This window comes from Cyclopterus lumpus, chromosome 13 (assembly GCF_009769545.1).
Source record: "Cyclopterus lumpus isolate fCycLum1 chromosome 13, fCycLum1.pri, whole genome shotgun sequence".
NCBI lineage: Eukaryota > Metazoa > Chordata > Actinopteri > Perciformes > Cyclopteridae > Cyclopterus > Cyclopterus lumpus.
In genome coordinates, this window is record NC_046978.1 from 20,778,082 (window position 1) to 20,805,288 (window position 27,207).

The window sequence follows — 27,207 nt, forward strand, 5'->3', positions numbered from 1 at the left end:
CTGAAATCGCTCAGTATTTCATCAAAGTCTCGGTGGGGGGTTTGGGTTAGTTGATACCTTTGGATCCAGTACATCCTTGGCGACCAGGTTCTCCAACTTTTCCTGGACATCCCAGGTCACCCTGCAACCAAAAAAGATGAAGATTTCTGAATATTTAACAAAAGCGGGTTCTGGTTGTTAGGCTCTAATCTTTAAACTTAAAACAAACATCTATCTTACCTGATCTCCGGTCTCCCCTGGAAAGCCGATGAATCCTGGTGGTCCTGTACGTCCAGGCGATCCTGAAGGTCCTGGTTGTCCGTAGGGCCCAGGTGGTCCCAGAAGTCCTACGATGTCTGTGGGTCCGTTGATGCCCAGATACCCCGGCTTACCAGCAGCTCCTCGCACACCTTTATTTCCTGTAGAGAGTGAATTTAATGTTAAAACCTTCACCGGAGGGTCCGATCACGCGTCACAGAGACAGGCACGGCATCATGGGAAACTCAACCTTCAGCATTACGAAGAAGCTTTTATGGAGTTCAGTTTTGCCGGTATTATTATCGTTGACTTATGTAGGCCAAACCAATCTAACTCTGATCAAGTCTCTCCGCTTCTAACCAGTAAAACAAACCTCCAGTTCTTTAAACTGCATTCTCTCTCCTGACCACCAGGGGGCGACTCCTCTGGTTGTATAGAAGTCTATGCTTCATGTGTTAAAGCTGCATTCTCTCTACTGACCACCAGGGGGCGACTCCTCTGGTTGTATAGAAGTCTATGCTTCATGTTTTAAAGCTGCATTCTCTCTACTGACCACCAGGGGGCGACTCCTCTGGTTGTATAGAAGTCTATGCTTCATGTTTTAAAGCTGCATTCTCTCTACTGACCACCAGGGGGCGACTCCTCTGGTTGTATAGAAGTCTATGCTTCATGTGTTAAAGCTGCATTCTCTCTACTGACCACCAGGGGGCGACTCCTCTGGTTGTATAGAAGTCTATATAAATGACTCTACTTCTCTTGATGTATTCCCTCAGTAAACATTGTAAACATTAGTTTATGGTCTCAATCTCTAGTTTCAAGTCTTGTGATGTTCATTTAGACTCAAACAGAACATAAAGCAAAACGCTTTAGGGCTAAACGCTTTAGGGCGGGGCTACAAGGTGATTGACAGGCCGACAGCAGAGTGGTATACGTAAACTGGAGGCTTCTTAATATCCAGAAACCAATAAGAGACGTCATGGCTCTGACGTCACTTCCTATAAACAGCCTGTGGCTCTGACCTCGTGGTCCAGGAAAGCCGTTGATTCCAGAGGGTCCTTCTGTTCCTCTCTCTCCTTTGATGGGGACACCCTTGGTCTCTCCTGGAGGCCCCAGGGCCCCTTTACAACCTGTAGGGGACACACATGGGTTCATCCCAGTACAATAGTAGTACTATAGTGGTCCTATAACAGTGTTGTAGAAATACTGAGTACCTTTCTCTCCTTTCCGACCCTCACATCCTGGACCTCCGTCTCGTCCGTTGGACCCTCTCTCCCCCTTCCTCCCCGTGGCTCCGAGGGCCCCGGTCTGTCCAGGGGCCCCTGGCCCTCCGTCCTGGCCCCGCGGCCCCATCAGACCTGAAATAGACGGTTAGTATTTCTGTGAACCTGTAATCAAGAAACATCTAGACTCAGGTGTTTTGGTTGAAGGCGCTTACCTGTCTGACCACTGAGCCCCAGCAGTCCAGAGTCTCCGCCGGGACCAGGGGGGCCCTGGGGCCCCGTGTACCCCGGGAAACCTGAAGAGCCTGGTTTGCCTTGAGGGCCTTTAGGGCCATAATCTGGAAGACCCCCCTGCCCGATCTCACCTTTCTCCCCGTAAAAACCTGAACATAAATATGATATGATGAAAGTAAGTAACGTAAATTAAGTAAATAAAGTAAAGTCAGCATAATTAGGAGGCATAATTTACCTGGGGGCCCTATGGGTCCTTGAGGGCCAAAAAGGCCCCTGGAACCAGATTTTCCTGCGTCACAGAAGTCAGATGTGGGCCCCTGAGGGCCAGTTTTACCTGGGGCCCCATCCTGTCCTCTCTGGCCCTGCACACCGGGGCCCCCAGCCAGACCCAGGACTCCTGGACAAACCCAGGAAATAATTATCATTACATGAATTTACATTTGACCATTTTTGGGAACTCCTAATTATTTCAAAACTAAACCCGGTTGTTTTTATTCATTTATTGATATTCATGTCCAGTACTTCACCTTTTAGTCCACTGATGCCGGGGGGGCCAGGGACTCCTTTAGGTCCCGGAGAGCCCAGTTGTCCTGGGAAGCCAATGGGTCCTGAGGGCCCAACTTCAGAGTCTCCTGCTGGGCCCCTGAGTCCAGAAGAGCCCGGGAGCCCCGCAGAACCTGGTTAACATAATGACAACAGTTTAAAATAACTATGTTTGATTCATAAAGGGGGTCAACAGACAATGACATTGAGAGTAATTTCACAGACGGACAGGTGTCCCTACTCTACCTGGATCTCCACCATAACTGAAGCCTTCAGGTCCTTCTTCTCCGGTATCACCAACAGAACCCGAAGGTCCTGCAGGAGGAGGAGAGGATGTGTGTAAAGATGAAGTCATGGACAATGTACAGGACAGATGTGGCCGGGTGTGGTACAGGTTTGTCACAGGTGTGGTACATGTATTGGTGTGGTACAGGTATTGGTGTGGCATAGGTGTGGTACAGGTTTTGGTGTGGTACAGGTGTGGTACAGGTATTGGTGTGGTACAGGTGTGGTACAGGTATTGGTGTGGCATAGGTGTGGTACAGGTATTGGTGTGGTACAGGTGTGGTACAGGTATTGGTGTGGCATATGTGTGGTACAGGTATTGGTGTGGTACAGGTGTGGTACAGGTATTGGTGTTGTACAGGTATTGGTGTGGCATAGGTGTGGTACAGGTTTTGGTGTGGTACAGGTGTGGTACAGGTATTGGTGTGGCATATGTGTGGTACAGGTATTGGTGTGGTACAGGTGTGGTACAGGTATTGGTGTTGTACAGGTATTGGTGTGGCATAGGTGTGGTACAGGTATTGGTGTGGTACAGATATTGGTGTGGCATAGGTGTGGTACAGGTGTTGGTGTGGTACAGGTGTGGTACAGATAGTGGTGTGGTACAGATATTGGTGTGGCATAGGTGTGGTACAGGTGTTGGTGTGGTACAGGTATTGGTGTGGTATAGGTGTGCTACAGGTATTGGTGTGGTACAGGTATTGGTGTGGCATAGGTGTGGTACAGGTGTTGGTGTGGTACAGGTATTGGTGTGGTATAGGTGTGCTACAGGTGTTGGTGTGGTACAGGTGTGGTACAGGTATTGGTGTGGCATAGGTGTGCTACAGGTGTTGATGTGGTACAGGTGTTGGTGTGGTACAGGTATTGGTGTGGTACAGGTATTGGTGTGGTACAAGTGTGGTACAGGTATTGGTGTGGTACAGGTGTGGTACAGGTATTGGTGTGGTACAGGTGTGGTACAGGTATTGGTGTGGCACAGGTGGGCTCTGGTACCTTGTCGTCCAGGTTGTCCAAGCAGTCCAGGCCGGCCTTTGTCCCCTTTAAGTCCATCAGGTCCAGTGATGCCACGAAAACCTGGAGGACCAGGCAGTCCTTTGTAACCTGAAGAGACATACAGGTTAACAGGGAGTAAGACAGACAGGTAAGCAGTCAGACAGGTGTTGTAGATGGTGTTTACCTGCATCTCCAGTGTCTCCTTTCTCCCCGGGGGGTCCGGGGTTTCTGGGCACACAGGGTAGAGTGTCCCCTGCATAAAGAGGAGGAGTAAAACAGGAAGAGGAAGAGTCATGGTGTGGGAGGGGTCAAATGTGACTTGAGAGGAGTCAGAGTTGAAGTAATGAAATTGTTGTAATGAGTTAAGTCTTAATTCAAAGTTAACTTCAGATTCATATCTACCTCTGACCCCCTTCGGTCCTGAGGGGCCTGGGAGTCCTTCAGGTCCCGGGTCCCCAGGGTCACCACGTTGTCCTACTGCACCGACTACACCTCGCCCGGGGGTGCCTGAAGGCCCTGATAAGCCCTTTAGCCCCGGATGTCCAGGGAAGCCCCTTTCTCCATGAGAACTGGCGAAACTTTCACCCTGAAAAGAAACAGAAGACAAAAGTCTTGTTGGTCTTCAAGGTTTTCAAAGTCCAACAGTGTGAGTTCATCCAGATTGACTGACTAACCTCTAGGCCGGGGTTTCCAGGGGCCCCTGGGGGCCCATTGAGTCCTTTCCTCCCTGAAAATCCTTGTCTGCCTGGAGGGCCCTGCTGGCCCGGGTTTCCTTTCTCACCTGGAGACAAAAGTCTGTTCAGAACCAAAGAAACACTGACAGGAAGTCTTCTCAGGTGGGTGAAGTAAAGGTCAAACCTCACCTTTAAAATCCACCACAGTGAAATCTCCCTTCTGACCTTTGAACCCTTTGACACCTGGAAATCCGCCCAAACCCTGCAAACAAAACCATCAACCAGTAAATGATCCAATCCAACTAATTCAATTCAGTTTATTTTGTAGAGCCCAAATGTCACACCTTTATGTCAAGTTGAGTGTTTGTCCTGTCTCCATGTTTGTTTGTTACTTCCTGTTTTATTTTGGAAATTAACTCTCCTTCCTCTCGTTTCAGGTTCCTTGCCCTGATTCCTGTTTCCCCACTTCCCTCATGTGTCCTTATAGTCGGTGTCTCCCCTTGTCCTGTGCCTTATGTCATGGTCAAGTCCAGGTCTCAGTTTTGTCTAGGCCGAACCTAGTTGTAGATAATTATTTTTGCAGGCTCCCGTTTTGTTGAGCATATTCCCGTTCATCCCTCTTCGGAGGACTTATTCATTTCCAGGATTTTTCCCTTTGAGTTTTTGTTAAAAATAAATAACTGTTAGTTAAACCTCTACTCTGCGTCCGAGTCCTCCTCCACAGTTCCCGCTCCGTGACACCAAAATCACAAATTACAAACTCCCCTGAGAGGGCTTTACAATTATATGACCTGACCTTTGACCTCACATCGGATCAAGAACAGCTCCTAAACTAACTGGTCGCTGACCTCCGACCCCTGACCCTGTTGTCTGGCGACTCACCTGATGTCCACGCTCTCCTGGGTCTCCAAGTAAACCTTTCTCTCCTCTCAGCCCCAGGGCCCCTAGAGATCCTGGAAACCCTGGAGACCCTGAGTCCCCCACACGGCCGGGGGGGCCCCTCAGTACGACTGGGGGGCCGCAAGAACAGTCGCCAGGACTACCTGAAACACACATAGATTTTAAACATGTGGGGTTCCCCAGGGACACGTTCTGGGGCCTCTGCTCTTTCCATTAAAACATAAACACAACACCAACACAGATATTTACAGTTTTTTAAATGTCACCTCTTTCTTTAAGATTTATGTGCAAATTGAAAACGCTCATTAAAACAAGTGGATGAAAACAAACTTCATAAAAGTTTTCATTTCATTTTGATCTGTTTGTCAAATTGAATCAGCTGACACTAATAATTGATTCTCAATCAATCAATATGTCCAGACACTGACCTTTGAACCCTAGGAAGCCTTGGGTCCCCGGGAAACCCTGATCACCTGGATCTCCAGACTCTCCTGGGGCCCCGGGAAGACAGTAACTACCTTAAGAGAACAACAGGAAGTCAGCAGGACCACAACAGGAAGTGATCGCTATTGATTATCAATATTATAACACAACAACAACTTCAGCGAGCAGATTTAAATAACTTTAGCTCATGACATCATCAGGTGGTTCTGACGGACAGGTTGAGAGAGCACAGGTATAAAACCTCTGGTACCTGGTCTCCCCTGCTTTCCTTTCAGTCCTCTGGGTCCAGGATGTCCTGGTTTCCCAGGTTCTCCAGGTGTGGGTCTGTCTCTATAAGCCTGACCTGGATCTCCTTTGTCCCCTTTGGATCCTGGACCACCCCTCTGACCCACAACACCTGTCGGACCTGAAGAGGAACGACAGAGAACTCGATTCCTTGTCTTACCGCCTTGAATATGGATGAAACCGTGAACGTGCTGCAGGTACTGACCAGGTATGGATCGGCCGGGGCCTCCGGTGGGGCCGTGCATTCCCATCAGCCCCAGGTCTCCTGGAGGGCCCCTTGGTCCAGGGGCCCCGGGGCCTCCAACGTCACCTGGAAGACAGGAGGCAGTCAGCTGACAACAGCCCAGGTGACCCGTCAGCTGATGGGTGGTGTGTATAGACCTGTACCCGAGTGTGTGACGTCCACGTCCTGAGGGAGGCCTTTCGGACCCAGATCTCCTATCATGCCCTGCAATGCAAAACATATTTATGAAGCCGTCTTGTACTTCTGATGTTCCTTTGTGTTCCTTTGTGTTCCTTTGTCCACTCATCCAGCGTTCAGAGCTAAACCTACGAAAAGTAATATGTCGGATTTGGTAGATATCGCAATAAAATGTTGTGATATCATAAAGACGCTAAATCTGAGAGTCCCATGTCAGGATTCAAAGCGACCAATCAGAGGAGCCCCTGGTTATTCCATCCCTGTCTGTGATTGGTCAGACTGACCTTCGGACCCTCTCGTCCAATCAGACCTGGGAGACCTGGACTTCCTCGAATGCCCTAAAACACACACAATACAAGAGGGAAAATCCCGGTTTCTGATTGGCTGACAGGTCTGTAATCAAACTACCGGTCATAAAGTTATATAATTAGTAAGTCGTAGTTTTAAGAATTATTATTATTAGAGCAGCTTTTACATTTTCACAGAGTTAACTCACCGTGAATCCTCTGTCGCCGGGCAGACCAGAGTGACCAAAGAATCCCTGAGACACAAACGCATTGCACAATAATTTATGTTTCAATGATCAGGTTATGGATCAGGAAGCCCTCAGTATTCTGATCAATAAGGTGAAGGAAGGCTTCACTCACTCTGGGACCAGGAAATCCCACAATCCCTTTTTCTCCTTTGATCCCTGGGAGAGCGTCTAAACCCTGAAACCACAAACATCATCACCTCCACGTTCCACACGTTCCACATTCAGAACAAGCAATAAGTGATCAATAATATTATGTTCTCACTTGATGAATAATGTAGATCAATCAGGTTCAACCTGCACACATTCTTTAAACATGAGTTCATTTCAACCTGTGTTCAAGAGAACCCTGTGTTCAAGAGAACCTTGTGTTCAAGAGAACCTTATGTTCAGGAGAACCCTGTGTTCAAGATAACCTTATGTTAAGGAGAACCTTGTGTTCAAGAGAACCTTGTGTTCAAGAGAACCTTATGTTCAGGAGAACCCTGTGTTCAAGAGAACCTTATGTTAAGGAAAACCTTGTGTTCAAGAGAACCTTATGTTAAGGAGAACCTTGTGTTCAAGAGAACCTTGTGTTCAAGAGAACCTTATGTTAAGGAGAACCTTGTGTTCAAGAGAACCTTATGTTAAGGAGAACCTTGTGTTCAAGAGAACCTTGTGTTAAGGAGAACCTTGTGTTCAAGAGAACCTTATGTTCAGGAGAACCTTGTGTTAAGGAGAACCTTGTGTTCAAGAGAACCTTATGTTAAGGAGAACCTTGTGTTCAAGAGAACCTTATGTTCAGGAGAACCTTGTGTTCAGGAGAACCCTGTGTCCAAGAGAACTATATTTTCAGTAGAACACAGTCTTAAGCAGAACACTGTGTTTAGAAGAACCCAATGTTCCGTTAGCCAGAAGTTCCAGAGGTTTGATCAGATATCTAAACTTACCGGCAGTCCTTGCCTTCCACAGACTCCTTCAATCCCTTGAGTACCCTGAAGAACCAACAGAACCCAACATTAGGAACAACAGAACCAGAACTACAGCAGTGTGCTAGGTATAGTAGAACCACAGTAGAACAAGGACACACAAATATTACAGCTGCAGTTGTAAAAGAGTTTCAGGACATTAACTGTAGAATCACAGTAGAACTAGACTAGAACTGTAGTAGAACTACAGTAGAACTGCAGTAGAATCGTAATCTAACTACAGTAGAACGAGAGTAGAACCGTAGTAGAACTACAGTAGAACTGCAGTAGAATTGTAGTAAGACTACAGTAGAACAAGAGTAGAACCATAGTAGAACTACAGTAGAACGTAGTAGAACTGCAGTAGAACCGTAGTAGAACTACAGTAGAATCATAGTAGAACCGTAGTCTAACTACAGTAGAAATAGAGTAGAACTGTAGTAGAACCATAGTAGAACTACAGTAGAACTGCAGTAGAATTGTAGTAAGACTACAGTAGAACAAGAGTAGAACCATAGTAGAACTGCAGTAGAACCGTAGTAGAACTACAGTAGAATCATAGTAGAACCGTAGTCTAACTACAGTAGAAATAGAGTAGAACCGTAGTAGAACTATAGTAGAACTATAGTAGAACTATAGTAGAACCGTAGTAGAACTGCAGTAGAACTGCAGTATAATCGTAGTAAAACTACAGTAGAACTACAATAGAACTATAGTAGAACAACAGTAGAACTACAGTAGAACTACAGTAGAATTACAGTAGAACTACAGTAGAACCATAGTAGAACCATAGTAGAACAACAGTAGAACAACAGTAGAACTACAGTAGAATTACAGTAGAACTACAGTAGAACCATAGTAGAACTGCAGTAGAATCATAGTAAAACTACAGTGGAACTACAATATAACTATAGTAGAACTACAGTAGAACCATATTAGAACTGCAGTAGAATCGTAGTAAAACTGCAGTAGAACGAGAGTAGAACCATAGTAGAACTACAGTAGAATCATAGTAGAACTACAGTAGAACTGCAGTAGAATCGTAGTCTAACTACAGTAGAACTAGAGTAGAACCGTAGTAGAACTGCAGTAGAATCATAGTAGAACTACAGTAGAACTACAGTAGAACCATATTAGAACTGCAGTAGAATCGTAGTAAAACTGCAGTAGAACGAGAGTAGAACCGTAGTAGAACTACAGTAGAATCATAGTAGAACTACAGTAGAACTGCAGTAGAATCGTAGTCTAACTACAGTAGAATGAGAGTAGAACCGTAGTAGAACTACAGTAGAATAATAGTAGAACTACAGTAGAACTGCAGTAGAATCATAGTAGAACTACAGTAGAATCATAGTAGAACTACAGTAGAATCATAGTAGAACTACAGTAGAACTGCAGTAGAATCATAGTATAACTACAGTAGAACTGCAGTAGAATCATAGTAGAACTACAGTAGAATAATAGTAGAACTACAGTAGAACTACAGTAGAACTACAGTAGAACTACAGTAGAATCGTAGTAGAACTACAGTAGAATAATAGTAGAACTACAGTAGAACTACAGTAGAACTACAGTAGAACTACAGTAGAATAATAGTAGAACTACAGTAGAACTGCAGTAGAATCATAGTAGAACTACAGTAGAACTGCAGTAGAATTGTAGTCTAACTACAGTAGAACTAGAGTAGAACCGTAGTAGAACTACAGTAGAATCATAGTAGAACTACAGTAGAACTGCAGTAGAATCGTAGTCTAACTACAGTAGAACGAGAGTAGAACCGTAGTAGAACTACAGTAGAATAATAGTAGAACTACAGTAGAACTGCAGTAGAATCATAGTAGAACTACAGTAGAACTGCAGTAGAATTGTAGTCTAACTACAGTAGAACTAGAGTAGAACCGTAGTAGAACTACAGTAGAATCATAGTAGAACTACAGTAGAACTGCAGTAGAATCGTAGTCTAACTACAGTAGAACGAGAGTAGAACCGTAGTAGAACTACAGTAGAATCGTAGTCTAACTACAGTAGAACGAGAGTAGAACCGTAGTAGAACTACAGTAGAATCATAGTAGAACTACAGTAGAACGAGAGTAGAACCGTAGTAGAACTACAGTAGAATCATAGTAGAACTACAGTAGAACTTCAGTAGAATCGTAGTCTAACTACAGTAGAACTAGAGTAGAACCGTAGTAGAACTACAGTAGAATCCTAGTAAATCTACAGTAGAACCGTAGTAGAACTACATTATAACCGCAGTAGAATCACAGTAATTAATAGTATTATATGGTATGAAGCTGTAATCTGATTGGCTGTAACAGGCTGAAGTCCCGCCCACCTTTTCTCCTTTGATGTACAGGTCTTCTGGAGGGTCGACGTACTCAAACGGCCCCGGTGGCCCCTGGAGGCCCTGCTCCCCCTGTGGACGACACGCAGTACTGCAGTACTACCACAGCAGAGTACTACACAGCACTACCACAGCAGAGTACTACACAGTACTACCACAGCAGAGTACTACACAGTACTACCACAGCAGAGTACTACACAGCACTAGCACAGCAGAGTACTACACAGTACTAGCACAGCAGAGTACTACACAATACTAGCACAGCAGAGTACTACACAATACTACCACAGCAGAGTACTACACAGTACTAGCACAGCAGAGTACTACACAATACTACCACAGCAGAGTACTACACAGCACTACCACAGCAGAGTACTACACAGCACTACCACAGCAGAGTACTACACAGTACTAGCACAGCAGAGTACTACACAGTACTAGCACAGCAGAGTACTACACAATACTAGCACAGCAGAGTACTACACAATACTACCACAGCAGAGTACTACACAGTACTAGCACAGCAGAGTACTACACAGTACTACCACAGCAGAGTACTACACAATACTAGCACAGCAGAGTACTACACAATACTAGCACAGCAGGGTACTACACAATACTACCACAGCAGAGTACTACACAGTACTAGCACAGCAGAGTACTACACAATACTAGCACAGCAGGGTACTACACAATACTAGCACAGCAGAGTACTACACAATACTAGCACAGCAGAGTACTACACAATACTACCACAGCAGAGTACTACACAGTACTAGCACAGCAGAGTACTACACAGTACTACCACAGCAGAGTACTACACAATACTAGCACAGCAGAGTACTACACAATACTAGCACAGCAGGGTACTACACAATACTAGCACAGCAGAGTACTACACAATACTAGCACAGCAGAGTACTACACAATACTACCACAGCAGAGTACTACACAGTACTAGCACAGCAGAGTACTACACAGTACTACCACAGCAGAGTACTACACAATACTAGCACAGCAGAGTACTACACAATACTAGCACAGCAGAGTACTACACAATACTAGCACAGCAGGGTACTACACAATACTAGCACAGCAGAGTACTACACAATACTAGCACAGCAGAGTACTACACAATACTAGCACAGCAGGGTACTACTAAGAAGTAAATGTGAGTATTTGTACCTCGTCTCCTTTCTGGCCCGGCAGAGATCGACCTTTTTCTCCCTGAAACACAAACACACATTAATATGAATGTATTGATCCATAATCAATGAATAATCAATGAATAATCAATGAATAATCAATGAATAATCAATGAATAATCAATGAATAATCAATAACCAGTGATGGTTCTGCAGGAGCTCGCTGGGGGAGCAGAAGTAGAAATACTACTAAATACTAAAAATACTCAAATGATTAAAAGTACGGAACTATTATCAGCAAAATGGGTATTTAATGATTCTGCCTAACAGTAATTAATACACATAAGAGTTTTTTAATGAAGTAGAGACAGTTTTTAAAAAGTTGTGAATTCCAATTTATTTATTTATTTATTTAATATTGTATTTTTAAAATAAAAACTGAATTAATTCATGTATTTATGAATTAATGACATTTTTATTTAATTAATTCATATATATATATATATTAATTAATGAAGTTTTTATTTAATATTGACTTTATTTCCCTAGTAGTGGAGTAGAAGTAATAAGTATAAAGTGGAAATAAACAAGTGAAGTATGTCAAAGTACTTGAGTACAGTACCAGAGTAAATGTACTTGTACTACTTACCGGTGCGCCCCTGGAGCCAGGCAGACCAGGGAAACCCTGTAGAGACATGTACATGTACACACTGTGAGTACGGGTATTTCCTGTATCACAGTAACTGTGTTCTAAGAAGGTAATACTTCTCATGAGTAGTATTAATATGTATTTGTTGTGTTTGCTGGTCTCACGTTGGCCCCGTCGAGTCCTGGAGGACCCAGAACCCCCATCAGACCAGCGAGACCCGGATCCCCCTGAAACAGAAACCCCTCTCAGTAAAAGTACACACACCAGGTAAAAGTACTATATTATATTTATATTTACATACAACAAAGGGAAAAAAGATGATTTAAATGTAACAAACTAACTGGAATGTTATTAAGAAGAAATACAAATAAAATGTGTTTTTTAAAGTAAAAGTACAACGGTCTCACCTGCCGACCAGGAAGTCCTTCAGAGCCGACGCCCCCCTGAGACACGAGAAGTATCAGTGTACTAATACTACGTTGTACAAGTACTAACGACATTAGAGGGTCAAGACATCCCATAATACCTGGTCTTCTGTGGGAAATACTACTACAATACCTGAGTATTTCTACTTTCTGATACTTTCTACTTCTTTACTGTACTACACCTCAGAGGTACATGTTGTACTTTATACTGTACTACACCTCAGAGGTACATGTACTTTATACTGTTCTACACCTCAGAGGTACATGTACTTTATACTGTACTACATCTCAGAGGTACATATTGTACTTTATACTGTACTACACTTCAGAGGTACATGTTGTACTTTATACTGTACTACACCTCAGAGGTACATGTTGTACTTTATACTGTACTACACCTCAGAGGTACATGTACTTTATACTGTACTACACCTCAGAGGTACATGTACTTTATACTGTACTACACCTCAGAGGTACATGTTGTACTTTATACTGTACTACACCTCAGAGGTACATGTTGTACTTTATACTGTACTACATCTCAGAGGTACATGTAGTACTTTATACTGTACTACACCTCAGAGGTACATGTTGTACTTTATACTGTACTACACCTCAGAGGTACATGTACTTTATACTGTACTACACCTCAGAGGTACATGTACTTTATACTGTACTACACCTCAGAGGTACATGTACTTTATACTGTACTACACCTCAGAGGTACATGTTGTACTTTATACTGTACTACACCTCAGAGGTACATGTTGTACTTTATACTGTACTACACCTCAGAGGTACATGTTGTACTTTATACTGTACTACACCTCAGAGGTAGATGTTGTACTTTATACTGCACTACACCTCAGAGGTACATGTACTTTATACTGTACTACACCTCAGAGGTACATGTTGTACTTTATACTGTACTACATCTCAGAGGTACATGTACTTTATACTGTACTACACCTCAGAGGTACATGTTGTACTTTATACTGTACTACACCTCAGAGGTACATGTACTTTATACTGTACTACACCTCAGAGGTACATGTACTTTATACTGTTCTACACCTCAGAGGTACATGTTGTACTTTATACTGTACTACATCTCAGAGGTACATGTACTTTATACTGTACTACACCTCAGAGGTATATGTTGTACTTTATACTGTACTACATCTCAGAGGTACATGTTGTACTTTATACTGTACTACACCTCAGAGGTACATGTACTTTATACTGTACTACATCTCAGAGGTATATGTACTTTATACTGTACTACACCTCAGAGGTACATATTGTAGTAGTACACACAGTATCTAAATTGACTCCATATCAATGAACATTAAAATACTTCTTCAGGTATTTAGTTGCCACAACAACAAAATATTATAATATTTTATAATAAAATCACATTATAAAATGAGCCCTAATAAGTACTTTTACTTTTGCTACTTGAAGTACATTTTGCTGATGATACTAATACTCTCGTAACAATGTACCTTTAGACTTGTGTATTTCTACTTTGACTGAAGTAAAGTATCTGAGTACTTCTTCCACCTGTTCATTAATCTGCAGGTATTTTAATAGGTTTCAGACTCATTTTGTGTTTTTTATCACAGTAAACTGAGTTCTCAATGTAAGTACAAGTACACACAGTACAGGTGTACTTACAGGTACTCCAGGGTACTGAACGAAGTACACGGCTGGATCTCCTGGAAACCCCTTCGGTCCTGACAAACCCTGCAGAGAAGAAACTGTTACTACAGTACACAGACACAAAGAACTACTTTAATACTACATTCAGTGCATCTTATTGATTATTGATCGATTGGTGACTCTGACCGGTTCCCCATCAGGTCCTAGTCCTCCAGGAAGACCAGGGTCTCCTCTCTCCCCTCTGGTTCCGTTACATCCATCCAGACCTGGAAAACCAGGACCTCCAGCAGGACCCGGGTGACCCTGAACACACAAACACAAGCTCAAAGTCTGACCTTTGATCTAATGACGTCTCGGCCAATCAGAGAAGGGCTTCTTACCGGGATTCCTTCTAAACCTGGAAAACCTGGAACGCCGACGCTTCCCTGAAACAAAGAGCATGGAGACCTGTGATTGGTCGAAAAACACAAACCTGTAACTAAACAGTAAACAACAGTTGGCATCAGGCAACATTAGTAAACATCAGTAAACATCAGTAAATATTAGTAAACGACAGTAAACATCATTAAACATCAGTAAATATTAGTAAACGACAGTAAACATCATTAAACATTAGTAAACATTAGAAAACATTAGTAAACATTAGAAAACATAAGTAAACATCATTAAACATTAGTAAACATCATTAAACATTAGTAAACATTAGAAAACATAAGTAAACATCATTAAACATCAGTAAACATCATTAAACATCAGTAAATATTAGTAAACGACAGTAAACATCATTAAACATTAGTAAACATCATTAAACATTAGTAAACATTAGTAAACATTAGAAAACATAAGTAAACATCAGTAAACATCATTAAACATTAGTAAACATCAGTAAACATCATTACACATTAGTAAACATCATTAAACATTAGTAAACATTAGTAAACATTAGAAAACATAAGTAAACATTAGAAAACATAAGTAAACATCATTAAACATTAGTAAACATCATTACACATTAGTAAACATTAGTAAACATCAGTAAACATTAGTAAACATCAGTAAACATTAGTAAACACAAGTGTCGGCCATCTTGTTTTCTCCGCTCAGATATTCACCGAGTCTCCTTTCAGTCCTCCGGCTCCTGTTGGACCCTCGTCTCCTCTCTGGCCCTTCTGGCCTGGTGTCCCCAGAGGGCCCGGGAAGCCTGGGGGGCCCTGAGGGCCCTGCTGACCCAGAGGACCTGGAGCCCCCTGCAGACATGAAGAACACTGTTCGAACCTGACAGAACCTAAGGATAGACACTAATAAAAGTGACTAGAACATGATGGAACCAAAGAGAGTCTGATAGAACCTGATAAAACCAAATAGAGCCTGATAGAACCTCATAGAGCCTGATGGAGCCTGATAGAGCCTATTAGAACCCAATAGAACCTGATAAAAACCAAATAGAGCCTGATAGAACCTAAGGATAGACACTAATAAAAGTGACTAGAACATGATGGAATCAAAGAGAGTCTGATAGAACATGATAAAACCAAATATAGCCTGATAGAACCTGATAAAACCAAATAGAGTCTGATAGAACCTCATAGAGCCTGATGGAGCCTGATAGAACCTGATAAAAACCAAATAGAGCCTGATAGAACCTGATAAAAACCAAATAGAGTCAGATAGAACCTCATAGAGCCTGATGGAGCCTGATAGAACCTGATAAAAACCAAATAGAGCCTGATAGAACCTGATAAAACCAAATAGAGCCTGATAGAACCTGATAAAAACCAAATAGAGCCTGGTAGAACCTGATAAAACCAAATAGAGCCTGATGGAGCCTGATAGAACCTGATAAAACCAAATAGAGCCTGATAGAACCTGATAAAACCAAATAGAGCCTGATGGAGCCTGATAGAACCTGATAAAACCAAATAGAGCCTGATAGAACCTGATAAAACCAAATAGAGTCTGATAGAACCTGATAAAAACCAAATAGAGCCTGATAGAACCTGATAAAACCAAATAGAGCCTGATAGAACATCATAGAGCCTGATGGAGCCTGATAGAACCTGATAAAACCAAATAGAGCCTGATAGAACCTGATAAAAACCAAATAGAGCCTGATAGAACCTGATAAAACCAAATAGAGCCTGATGGAGCCTGATAGAACCTGATAAAACCAAATAGAGCCTGATAGAACCTGATAAAACCAAATAGAGCCTGATGGAGCCTGATAGAACCTGATAAAACCAAATAGAGCCTGATAGAACCTGATAAAACCAAATAGAGTCTGATAGAACCTGATAAAAACCAAATAGAGCCTGATAGAACCTGATAAAACCAAATAGAGCCTGATAGAACATCATAGAGCCTGATGGAGCCTGATAGAACCTGATAAAACCAAATAGAGCCTGATAGAACCTGATAAAAACCAAATAGAGCCTGATAAAACCTGATAAAACCAAATAGAGTCTGATAGAACATCATAGAGCCTGATGGAGCCTGATAGAACCTGATAAAACCAAATAGAGCCTGATAGAACCTGATAAAACCAAATAGAGTCTGATAGAACATCATAGAGCCTGATGGAGCCTGATAGAACCTGATAAAACCAAATAGAGCCTGATAGAACCTGATAAAACCTGATAAAACCAAATATAGTCTGATAGAACATCATAGAGCCTGATGGAGCCTGATAGAACCTGATAAAAACCAAATAGAGCCTGATAGAACCTGATAAAACCAAATAGAGCCTGATAGAACCTCATAGAGCCTGATGGAGCCTGATAGAGCCTATTAGAACCCAATAGAGCCTGATGGAGCCTGATAGAGCCTATTAGAACCCAATAGAACCTGATAAAAACCGAATAGAGCTTGATAGAACCTAAGGATAGACACTATTAAAGTGGCTAGAACATGATGGAACAAAAGAGAGTCTGATAGAACCTGATAAAACCAAATAGAGCCTGATAGAACCTGATAAAACCAAATAGAGTCTGCTAGAACCTCATAGAGCCTGATGGAGCCTGATAGAACCTGATAAAAACCAAATAGAGCCTGATAGAACCTGATAAAAACCAAATAGAGTCTGCTAGAACCTCATAGAGCCTGATGGAGCCTGATAGAACCTGATAAAACCAAATAGAGCCTGATAGAACCTCATAGAGCCTGATGGAGCCTGATAGAACCTGATAAAACCAAATAGAGCCTGATAAAACCTGATAAAACCAAATAGAGTCTGATAGAACATCATAGAGCCTGATGGAGCCTGATAGAACCTGATAAAAACCAAATAGAGCCTGATAGAACCTGATAAAACCAAATAGAGCCTGATAGAACCTCATAGAGCCTGATGGAGCCTGATAGAACCTGATAAAAACCAAATAGAGCCTGATAGAACCTGATAAAACCAAATAGAGTCTGATAGAACATCATAGAGCCTGATGGAGCCTGATAGAACCTGATAAAAAACAAATAGAGCCTGATAGAACCTGATAAAACCAAATAGAGCCTGGTAGAACCTGATAAAACCAAATAGAGCCTGGTAGAACCTGATAAAACCAAATAGAGTCTGATAGAACATCATAGAGCCTGATGAAGCCTGATAGAACCTGATAAAACCTGATAAAACCAAATAGAGCCTGGTAGAACCTGATAAAACCAAATAGAGCCTGATAGAACCTGATAAAAACCAAATAGAGCCTGATAGAACCTCATAGAGCCTGATGGAGCCTGATAGAGCCTATTAGAACCCAATAGAGCCTGATGGAGCCTAATAGAGCCTATTAGAACCCAATACAACCTGATAGAGCCTAATAGAGCCCAATGTAACCCGATAAAGCCTAATATAACCTGAACATTTCCAATAGAGCCTAATAGAGCCTGATAGAACCTCATGGAGCTTGATATAACGTGATAAAACCAAATAGAGCCTGATAGAACATTATAAAGCCTGGTAAAACCTGTAGAACCAAATAGATCCTGGAAGAACCTAATAGAACATGATAAAGCCTAGTAGAGCTTGAGAGAGCATGATAGAACCTGATAGAACCTGATAAAACCAAATAGAGCCTGATGGAGCCTGATAGAACCTGATAAAACCAAATAGAGCCTGATAGAACCTGATAAAACCAAATAGAGTCTGATAGAACCTGATAAAAACCAAATAGAGCCTGATAGAACCTGATAAAACCAAATAGAGCCTGATAGAACATCATAGAGCCTGATGGAGCCTGATAGAACCTGATAAAACCAAATATAGTCTGATAGAACATCATAGAGCCTGATGGAGCCTGATAGAACCTGATAAAACCAAATAGAGCCTGATAGAACCTGATAAAAACCAAATAGAGCCTGATAAAACCTGATAAAACCAAATAGAGTCTGATAGAACATCATAGAGCCTGATGGAGCCTGATAGAACCTGATAAAACCAAATAGAGCCTGATAGAACCTGATAAAACCAAATAGAGTCTGATAGAACATCATAGAGCCTGATGGAGCCTGATAGAACCTGATAAAACCAAATAGAGCCTGATAGAACCTGATAAAACCTGATAAAACCAAATATAGTCTGATAGAACATCATAGAGCCTGATGGAGCCTGATAGAACCTGATAAAAACCAAATAGAGCCTGATAGAACCTGATAAAACCAAATAGAGCCTGATAGAACCTCATAGAGCCTGATGGAGCCTGATAGAGCCTATTAGAACCCAATAGAGCCTGATGGAGCCTGATAGAGCCTATAAGAACCCAATAGAACCTGATAAAAACCAAATAGAGCTTGATAGAACCTAAGGATAGACACTAATAAAAGTGACTAGAACATGATGGAACAAAAGAGAGTCTGATAGAACCTGATAAAACCAAATAGAGCCTGATAGAACCTGATAAAACCAAATAGAGTCTGCTAGAACCTCATAGAGCCTGATGGAGCCTGATAGAACCTGATAAAAACCAAATAGAGCCTGATAGAACCTGATAAAAACCAAATAGAGTCTGCTAGAACCTCATAGAGCCTGATGGAGCCTGATAGAACCTGATAAAACCAAATAGAGCCTGATAGAACCTCATAGAGCCTGATGGAGCCTGATAGAACCTGATAAAACCAAATAGAGCCTGATAAAACCTGATAAAACCAAATAGAGTCTGATAGAACATCATAGAGCCTGATGGAGCCTGATAGAACCTGATAAAAACCAAATAGAGCCTGATAGAACCTGATAAAACCAAATAGAGCCTGATAGAACCTCATAGAGCCTGATTGAGCCTGATAGAACCTGATAAAAACCAAATAGAGCCTGATAGAACCTGATAAAACCAAATAGAGTCTGATAGAACATCATAGAGCCTGATGGAGCCTGATAGAACCTGATAAAAAACAAATAGAGCCTGATAGAACCTGATAAAACCAAATAGAGCCTGGTAGAACCTGATAAAACCAAATAGAGCCTGGTAGAACCTGATAAAACCAAATAGAGTCTGATAGAACATCATAGAGCCTGATGAAGCCTGATAGAACCTGATAAAACCAAATAGAGCCTGGTAGAACCTGATAAAACCAAATAGAGCCTGATAGAACCTGATAAAAACCAAATAGAGCCTGATAGAACCTCATAGAGCCTGATGGAGCCTGATAGAGCCTATTAGAACCCAATAGAGCCTGATGGAGCCTAATAGAGCCTATTAGAACCCAATACAACCTGATAGAGCCTAATAGAGCCCAATGTAACCCGATAAAGCCTAATATAACCTGAACATTTCCAATAGAGCCTAATAGAGCCTGATAGAACCTCATGGAGCTTGATATAACGTGATAAAACCAAATAGAGCCTGATAGAACATTATAAAGCCTGGTAAAACCTGTAGAACCAAATAGATCCTGGAAGAACCTAATAGAACATGATAAAGCCTAGTAGAGCTTGAGAGAGCATGATAGAACCTGATAGAAATAAATAGAGCCTGGTAGAACCTGTAGCACCAAATAGAGCCTAGAATAACTTAATATAACCTAATAAAGCCTAATATAATCTGATAAAGCCCAATAGAGCCTTATGGAGCCTGATAGAACCTGATAAAACCAAATAGAGCCTGATAGAACCTGATAAAACCAAATAGAGTCTGATAGAACCTGATAAAAACCAAATAGAGCCTGATAGAACCTGATAAAACCAAATAGAGCCTGATAGAACATCATAGAGCCTGATGGAGCCTGATAGAACCTGATAAAACCAAATATAGTCTGATAGAACATCATAGAGCCTGATGGAGCCTGATAGAACCTGATAAAACCAAATAGAGCCTGATAGAACCTGATAAAAACCAAATAGAGCCTGATAAAACCTGATAAAACCAAATAGAGTCTGATAGAACATCATAGAGCCTGATGGAGCCTGATAGAACCTGATAAAACCAAATAGAGCCTGATAGAACCTGATAAAACCAAATAGAGTCTGATAGAACATCATAGAGCCTGATGGAGCCTGATAGAACCTGATAAAACCAAATAGAGCCTGATAGAACCTGATAAAACCTGATAAAACCAAATATAGTCTGATAGAACATCATAGAGCCTGATGGAGCCTGATAGAACCTGATAAAAACCAAATAGAGCCTGATAGAACCTGATAAAACCAAATAGAGCCTGATAGAACCTCATAGAGCCTGATGGAGCCTGATAGAGCCTATTAGAACCCAATAGAGCCTGATGGAGCCTGATAGAGCCTATTAGAACCCAATAGAACCTGATAAAAACCGAATAGAGCTTGATAGAACCTAAGGATAGACACTATTAAAGTGACTAGAACATGATGGAACAAAAGAGAGTCTGATAGAACCTGATAAAACCAAATAGAGCCTGATAGAACCTGATAAAACCAAATAGAGTCTGCTAGAACCTCATAGAGCCTGATGGAGCCTGATAGAACCTGATAAAAACCAAATAGAGCCTGATAGAACCTGATAAAAACCAAATAGAGTCTGCTAGAACCTCATAGAGCCTGATGGAGCCTGATAGAACCTGATAAAACCAAATAGAGCCTGATAGAACCTCATAGAGCCTGATGGAGCCTGATAGAACCTGATAAAACCAAATAGAGCCTGATAAAACCTGATAAAACCAAATAGAGTCTGATAGAACATCATAGAGCCTGATGGAGCCTGATAGAACCTGATAAAAACCAAATAGAGCCTGATAGAACCTGATAAAACCAAATAGAGCCTGATAGAACCTCATAGAGCCTGATGGAGCCTGATAGAACCTGATAAAAACCAAATAGAGCCTGATAGAACCTGATAAAACCAAATAGAGTCTGATAGAACATCATAGAGCCTGATGGAGCCTGATAGAACCTGATAAAAAACAAATAGAGCCTGATAGAACCTGATAAAACCAAATAGAGCCTGGTAGAACCTGATAAAACCAAATAGAGCCTGGTAGAACCTGATAAAACCAAATAGAGTCTGATAGAACATCATAGAGCCTGATGAAGCCTGATAGAACCTGATAAAACCTGATAAAACCAAATAGAGCCTGGTAGAACCTGATAAAACCAAATAGAGCCTGATAGAACCTGATAAAAACCAAATAGAGCCTGATAGAACCTCATAGAGCCTGATGGAGCCTGATAGAGCCTATTAGAACCCAATAGAGCCTGATGGAGCCTAATAGAGCCTATTAGAACCCAATACAACCTGATAGAGCCTAATAGAGCCCAATGTAACCCGATAAAGCCTAATATAACCTGAACATTTCCAATAGAGCCTAATAGAGCCTGATAGAACCTCATGGAGCTTGATATAACGTGATAAAACCAAATAGAGCCTGATAGAACATTATAAAGCCTGGTAAAACCTGTAGAACCAAATAGATCCTGGAAGAACCTAATAGAACATGATAAAGCCTAGTAGAGCTTGAGAGAGCATGATAGAACCTGATAGAACCTGATAAAACCAAATAGAGCCTGATGGAGCCTGATAGAACCTGATAAAACCAAATAGAGCCTGATAGAACCTGATAAAACCAAATAGAGTCTGATAGAACCTGATAAAAACCAAATAGAGCCTGATAGAACCTGATAAAACCAAATAGAGCCTGATAGAACATCATAGAGCCTGATGGAGCCTGATAGAACCTGATAAAACCAAATATAGTCTGATAGAACATCATAGAGCCTGATGGAGCCTGATAGAACCTGATAAAAAACAAATAGAGCCTGATAGAACCTGATAAAAACCAAATAGAGCCTGATAAAACCTGATAAAACCAAATAGAGTCTGATAGAACATCATAGAGCCTGATGGAGCCTGATAGAACCTGATAAAACCAAATAGAGCCTGATAGAACCTGATAAAACCAAATAGAGTCTGATAGAACATCATAGAGCCTGATGGAGCCTGACAGAACCTGATAAAACCAAATAGAGCCTGATAGAACCTGATAAAACCTGATAAAACCAAATATAGTCTGATAGAACATCATAGAGCCTGATGGAGCCTGATAGAACCTGATAAAAACCAAATAGAGCCTGATAGAACCTGATAAAACCAAATAGAGCCTGATAGAACCTCATAGAGCCTGATGGAGCCTGATAGAGCCTATTAGAACCCAATAGAGCCTGATGGAGCCTGATAGAGCCTATTAGAACCCAATAGAACCTGATAAAAACCAAATAGAGCTTGATAGAACCTAAGGATAGACACTAATAAAAGTGACTAGAACATGATGGAACAAAAGAGAGTCTGATAGAACCTGATAAAACCAAATAGAGCCTGATAGAACCTGATAAAACCAAATAGAGTCTGCTAGAACCTCATAGAGCCTGATGGAGCCTGATAGAACCTGATAAAAACCAAATAGAGCCTGATAGAACCTGATAAAAACCAAATAGAGTCTGCTAGAACCTCATAGAGCCTGATGGAGCCTGATAGAACCTGATAAAACCAAATAGAGCCTGATAGAACCTCATAGAGCCTGATGGAGCCTGATAGAACCTGATAAAACCAAATAGAGCCTGATAAAACCTGATAAAACCAAATAGAGTCTGATAGAACATCATAGAGCCTGATGGAGCCTGATAGAACCTGATAAAAACCAAATAGAGCCTGATAGAACCTGATAAAACCAAATAGAGTCTGATAGAACATCATAGAGCCTGATGGAGCCTGATAGAACCTGATAAAAACCAAATAGAGCCTGATAGAACCTGATAAAACCAAATAGAGTCTGATAGAACATCATAGAGCCTGATGGAGCCTGATAGAACCTGATAAAAAACAAATAGAGCCTGATAGAACCTGATAAAACCAAATAGAGCCTGGTAGAACCTGATAAAACCAAATAGAGCCTGGTAGAACCTGATAAAACCAAATAGAGTCTGATAGAACATCATAGAGCCTGATGAAGCCTGATAGAACCTGATAAAACCTGATAAAACCAAATAGAGCCTGGTAGAACCTGATAAAACCAAATAGAGCCTGATAGAACCTGATAAAAACCAAATAGAGCCTGATAGAACCTCATAGAGCCTGATGGAGCCTGATAGAGCCTATTAGAACCCAATAGAGCCTGATGGAGCCTAATAGAGCCTATTAGAACCCAATACAACCTGATAGAGCCTAATAGAGCCCAATGTAACCCGATAAAGCCTAATATAACCTGAACATTTCCAATAGAGCCTAATAGAGCCTGATAGAACCTCATGGAGCTTGATATAACGTGATAAAACCAAATAGAGCCTGATAGAACATTATAAAGCCTGGTAAAACCTGTAGAACCAAATAGATCCTGGAAGAACCTAATAGAACATGATAAAGCCTAGTAGAGCTTGAGAGAGCATGATAGAACCTGATAGAACCTGATAAAACCAAATAGAGCCTTATGGAGCCTGATAGAACCTGATAAAACCAAATAGAGCCTGATAGAACCTGATAAAACCAAATAGAGTCTGATAGAACCTGATAAAAACCAAATAGAGCCTGATAGAACCTGATAAAACCAAATAGAGCCTGATAGAACATCATAGAGCCTGATGGAGCCTGATAGAACCTGATAAAACCAAATATAGTCTGATAGAACATCATAGAGCCTGATGGAGCCTGATAGAACCTGATAAAACCAAATAGAGCCTGATAGAACCTGATAAAAACCAAATAGAGCCTGATAAAACCTGATAAAACCAAATAGAGTCTGATAGAACATCATAGAGCCTGATGGAGCCTGATAGAACCTGATAAAACCAAATAGAGCCTGATAGAACCTGATAAAACCAAATAGAGTCTGATAGAACATCATAGAGCCTGATGGAGCCTGATAGAACCTGATAAAACCAAATAGAGCCTGATAGAACCTGATAAAACCTGATAAAACCAAATATAGTCTGATAGAACATCATAGAGCCTGATGGAGCCTGATAGAACCTGATAAAAACCAAATAGAGCCTGATAGAACCTGATAAAACCAAATAGAGCCTGATAGAACCTCATAGAGCCTGATGGAGCCTGATAGAGCCTATTAGAACCCAATAGAGCCTGATGGAGCCTGATAGAGCCTATTAGAACCCAATAGAACCTGATAAAAACCAAATAGAGCTTGATAGAACCTAAGGATAGACACTAATAAAAGTGACTAGAACATGATGGAACAAAAGAGAGTCTGATAGAACCTGATAAAACCAAATAGAGCCTGATAGAACCTGATAAAACCAAATAGAGTCTGCTAGAACCTCATAGAGCCTGATGGAGCCTGATAGAACCTGATAAAAACCAAATAGAGCCTGATAGAACCTGATAAAAACCAAATAGAGTCTGCTAGAACCTCATAGAGCCTGATGGAGCCTGATAGAACCTGATAAAACCAAATAGAGCCTGATAGAACCTCATAGAGCCTGATGGAGCCTGATAGAACCTGATAAAACCAAATAGAGCCTGATAAAACCTGATAAAACCAAATAGAGTCTGATAGAACATCATAGAGCCTGATGGAGCCTGATAGAACCTGATAAAAACCAAATAGAGCCTGATAGAACCTGATAAAACCAAATAGAGCCTGATAGAACCTCATAGAGCCTGATGGAGCCTGATAGAACCTGATAAAAACCAAATAGAGCCTGATAGAACCTGATAAAACCAAATAGAGTCTGATAGAACATCATAGAGCCTGATGGAGCCTGATAGAACCTGATAAAAAACAAATAGAGCCTGATAGAACCTGATAAAACCAAATAGAGCCTGGTAGAACCTGATAAAACCAAATAGAGCCTGGTAGAACCTGATAAAACCAAATAGAGTCTGATAGAACATCATAGAGCCTGATGAAGCCTGATAGAACCTGATAAAACCTGATAAAACCAAATAGAGCCTGGTAGAACCTGATAAAACCAAATAGAGCCTGATAGAACCTGATAAAAACCAAATAGAGCCTGATAGAACCTCATAGAGCCTGATGGAGCCTGATAGAGCCTATTAGAACCCAATAGAGCCTGATGGAGCCTAATAGAGCCTATTAGAACCCAATACAACCTGATAGAGCCTAATAGAACCCAATGTAACCCGATAAAGCCTAATATAACCTGAACATTTCCAATAGAGCCTAATAGAGCCTGATAGAACCTCATGGAGCTTGATATAACGTGATAAAACCAAATAGAGCCTGATAGAACATTATAAAGCCTGGTAAAACCTGTAGAACCAAATAGATCCTGGAAGAACCTAATAGAACATGATAAAGCCTAGTAGAGCTTGAGAGAGCATGATAGAACCTGATAGAAATAAATAGAGCCTGGTAGAACCTGTAGCACCAAATAGAGCCTAGAATAACTTAATATAACCTAATAAAGCCTAATATAATCTGATAAAGCCCAATAGAGCCTTATGGAGCCTGATAGAGCATTATAATGCCTGGTAAAACATGTAGAACCAAATAGAGCATGGAAGAAACTAATATAGCCTGATAAAGCCTAATAGAGCCTAATAGAGCCGGATAGAGCCTAATAGAGCCGGATAGAGCCTAATAGAGCCTGGTGGAGCCTAATAGAGCCTAATAGAGCCGGATAGAGCCTAATAGAGCCGGATAGAGCCTAATAGAGCCTGGTGGAGCCTAATAGAGCCTAATAGAGCCTGAGAGAGCCTGATAGAACCACATGGAACAAGACAGAAAGCAATGACCATGAAAACAATTATTCAGAGAGGAACGTCTGTAACTGTCAAGTTTAAGCAAACACTTGGATGGTGTAGTTTGGACAGAAGGTGGTGCTGTTCGCTCCACCTGTCAGTAATCTACCAGTAAAGAAGTAGAAGAAGAAGAGAAACATAACTAGAGGCTTCAAACATCTCAATGAGAAAACAGACAATTTAAATATGTACTCAGGAAGCTGATCAGCTGATCGGTCATGTGACCTCTAAATTTATTATAAACGTTTCAAATTTTTGTTCAGTGCATCTGAGGCAAGTTATGACACGTCATGTTGTAGACTGACCACAGGAGGGCAGTGTGACACACACACACATTATTAATAAAGTTGATAGATTAATTGAATATTTTCATAAAGACACACTATTAGTAAATGTGATCAAATAAGAAAACAGGAAACATGAATAAACAAAAATAATAATAAAATATTATATATATATATATGGGGGGGGGGGGGGAACTGCTGACCCGGACTGGGGACATCGTCGGGCTGTGGAAAGAGCACTTTGAGGAACTCCTAAACCCGGCCAACATGTCCCCCGGAGAGGGGGCAGCGCCGGAAGACTTTGGGGTGGATTCACCCATATCCCTGGCAGAGGTCTCTAAGGTAGTCAAAAAGCTCCTTGGTGGCAAGGCGCCAGGGGTGGATGAGATCCGCCCTGAGATGCTGAAAGCGCTGGACATTGTTGGGCTGTCTTGGTTGACACGCCTTTACAGTGTCGCATGGGGGTCGGGAACAGTGCCCATGGACTGGCAGACCGGGGTGGTGGTTCCCATCTTCAAGAAGGGGGACCGGAGAGTGTGCTCGAACTATCGTGGTATCACACTGCTCAGCCTCCCGGGAAAAGCTTATGCCAGGGTGCTGGAGAGGAGGCTCCGACCGCTTGTCGAACCTCGGATTCAAGACGAACAGTGCGGATTCCGTCCCGGTCGTGGAACAGTGGACCAGCTCTTTACCCTCGCAAGATTACTGGAGGGGTCCTGGGAGTTTGCCCAACCAGTTTACATGTGCTTTGTAGACCTGGAGAAGGCTTTCGACCGGGTCCCTCTGGGGTTTTTGTGGGGGGTGCTGCGGGAGTATGGGGTGCCG

General features: G+C 41.7%; 1 protein-coding gene across 2 annotated transcripts in view; it reads right to left on the reverse strand.

Moving 5' to 3' along the window:
• Nucleotides 1-27,207, reverse strand: part of col4a4 (collagen, type IV, alpha 4) — an 80,224-nt gene that overhangs the window by 10,039 nt on the left and 42,978 nt on the right. For both annotated transcript variants that reach the window (XM_034549248.1, XM_034549249.1), the window contains exons 5-35: nt 15,053-15,187; nt 14,321-14,365; nt 14,127-14,243; nt 13,956-14,024; nt 12,261-12,296; nt 12,018-12,080; nt 11,854-11,889; nt 11,245-11,286; nt 10,051-10,131; nt 7,698-7,742; nt 6,884-6,946; nt 6,733-6,777; nt 6,521-6,574; nt 6,203-6,263; nt 6,021-6,125; nt 5,781-5,936; nt 5,515-5,604; nt 5,069-5,229; nt 4,376-4,448; nt 4,187-4,293; nt 3,915-4,098; nt 3,697-3,765; nt 3,513-3,620; nt 2,481-2,549; nt 2,219-2,368; nt 1,927-2,088; nt 1,673-1,840; nt 1,449-1,592; nt 1,257-1,364; nt 220-398; nt 58-121 (exon numbers count right to left, since the gene is read on the reverse strand). In XM_034549248.1, coding sequence (XP_034405139.1) covers nt 58-121; nt 220-398; nt 1,257-1,364; nt 1,449-1,592; nt 1,673-1,840; nt 1,927-2,088; nt 2,219-2,368; nt 2,481-2,549; nt 3,513-3,620; nt 3,697-3,765; nt 3,915-4,098; nt 4,187-4,293; nt 4,376-4,448; nt 5,069-5,229; nt 5,515-5,604; nt 5,781-5,936; nt 6,021-6,125; nt 6,203-6,263; nt 6,521-6,574; nt 6,733-6,777; nt 6,884-6,946; nt 7,698-7,742; nt 10,051-10,131; nt 11,245-11,286; nt 11,854-11,889; nt 12,018-12,080; nt 12,261-12,296; nt 13,956-14,024; nt 14,127-14,243; nt 14,321-14,365; nt 15,053-15,187 — 2,989 coding nt within the window. The remainder of the gene's footprint in view (nt 1-57; nt 122-219; nt 399-1,256; nt 1,365-1,448; nt 1,593-1,672; nt 1,841-1,926; nt 2,089-2,218; nt 2,369-2,480; nt 2,550-3,512; nt 3,621-3,696; nt 3,766-3,914; nt 4,099-4,186; nt 4,294-4,375; nt 4,449-5,068; nt 5,230-5,514; nt 5,605-5,780; nt 5,937-6,020; nt 6,126-6,202; nt 6,264-6,520; nt 6,575-6,732; nt 6,778-6,883; nt 6,947-7,697; nt 7,743-10,050; nt 10,132-11,244; nt 11,287-11,853; nt 11,890-12,017; nt 12,081-12,260; nt 12,297-13,955; nt 14,025-14,126; nt 14,244-14,320; nt 14,366-15,052; nt 15,188-27,207) is intronic.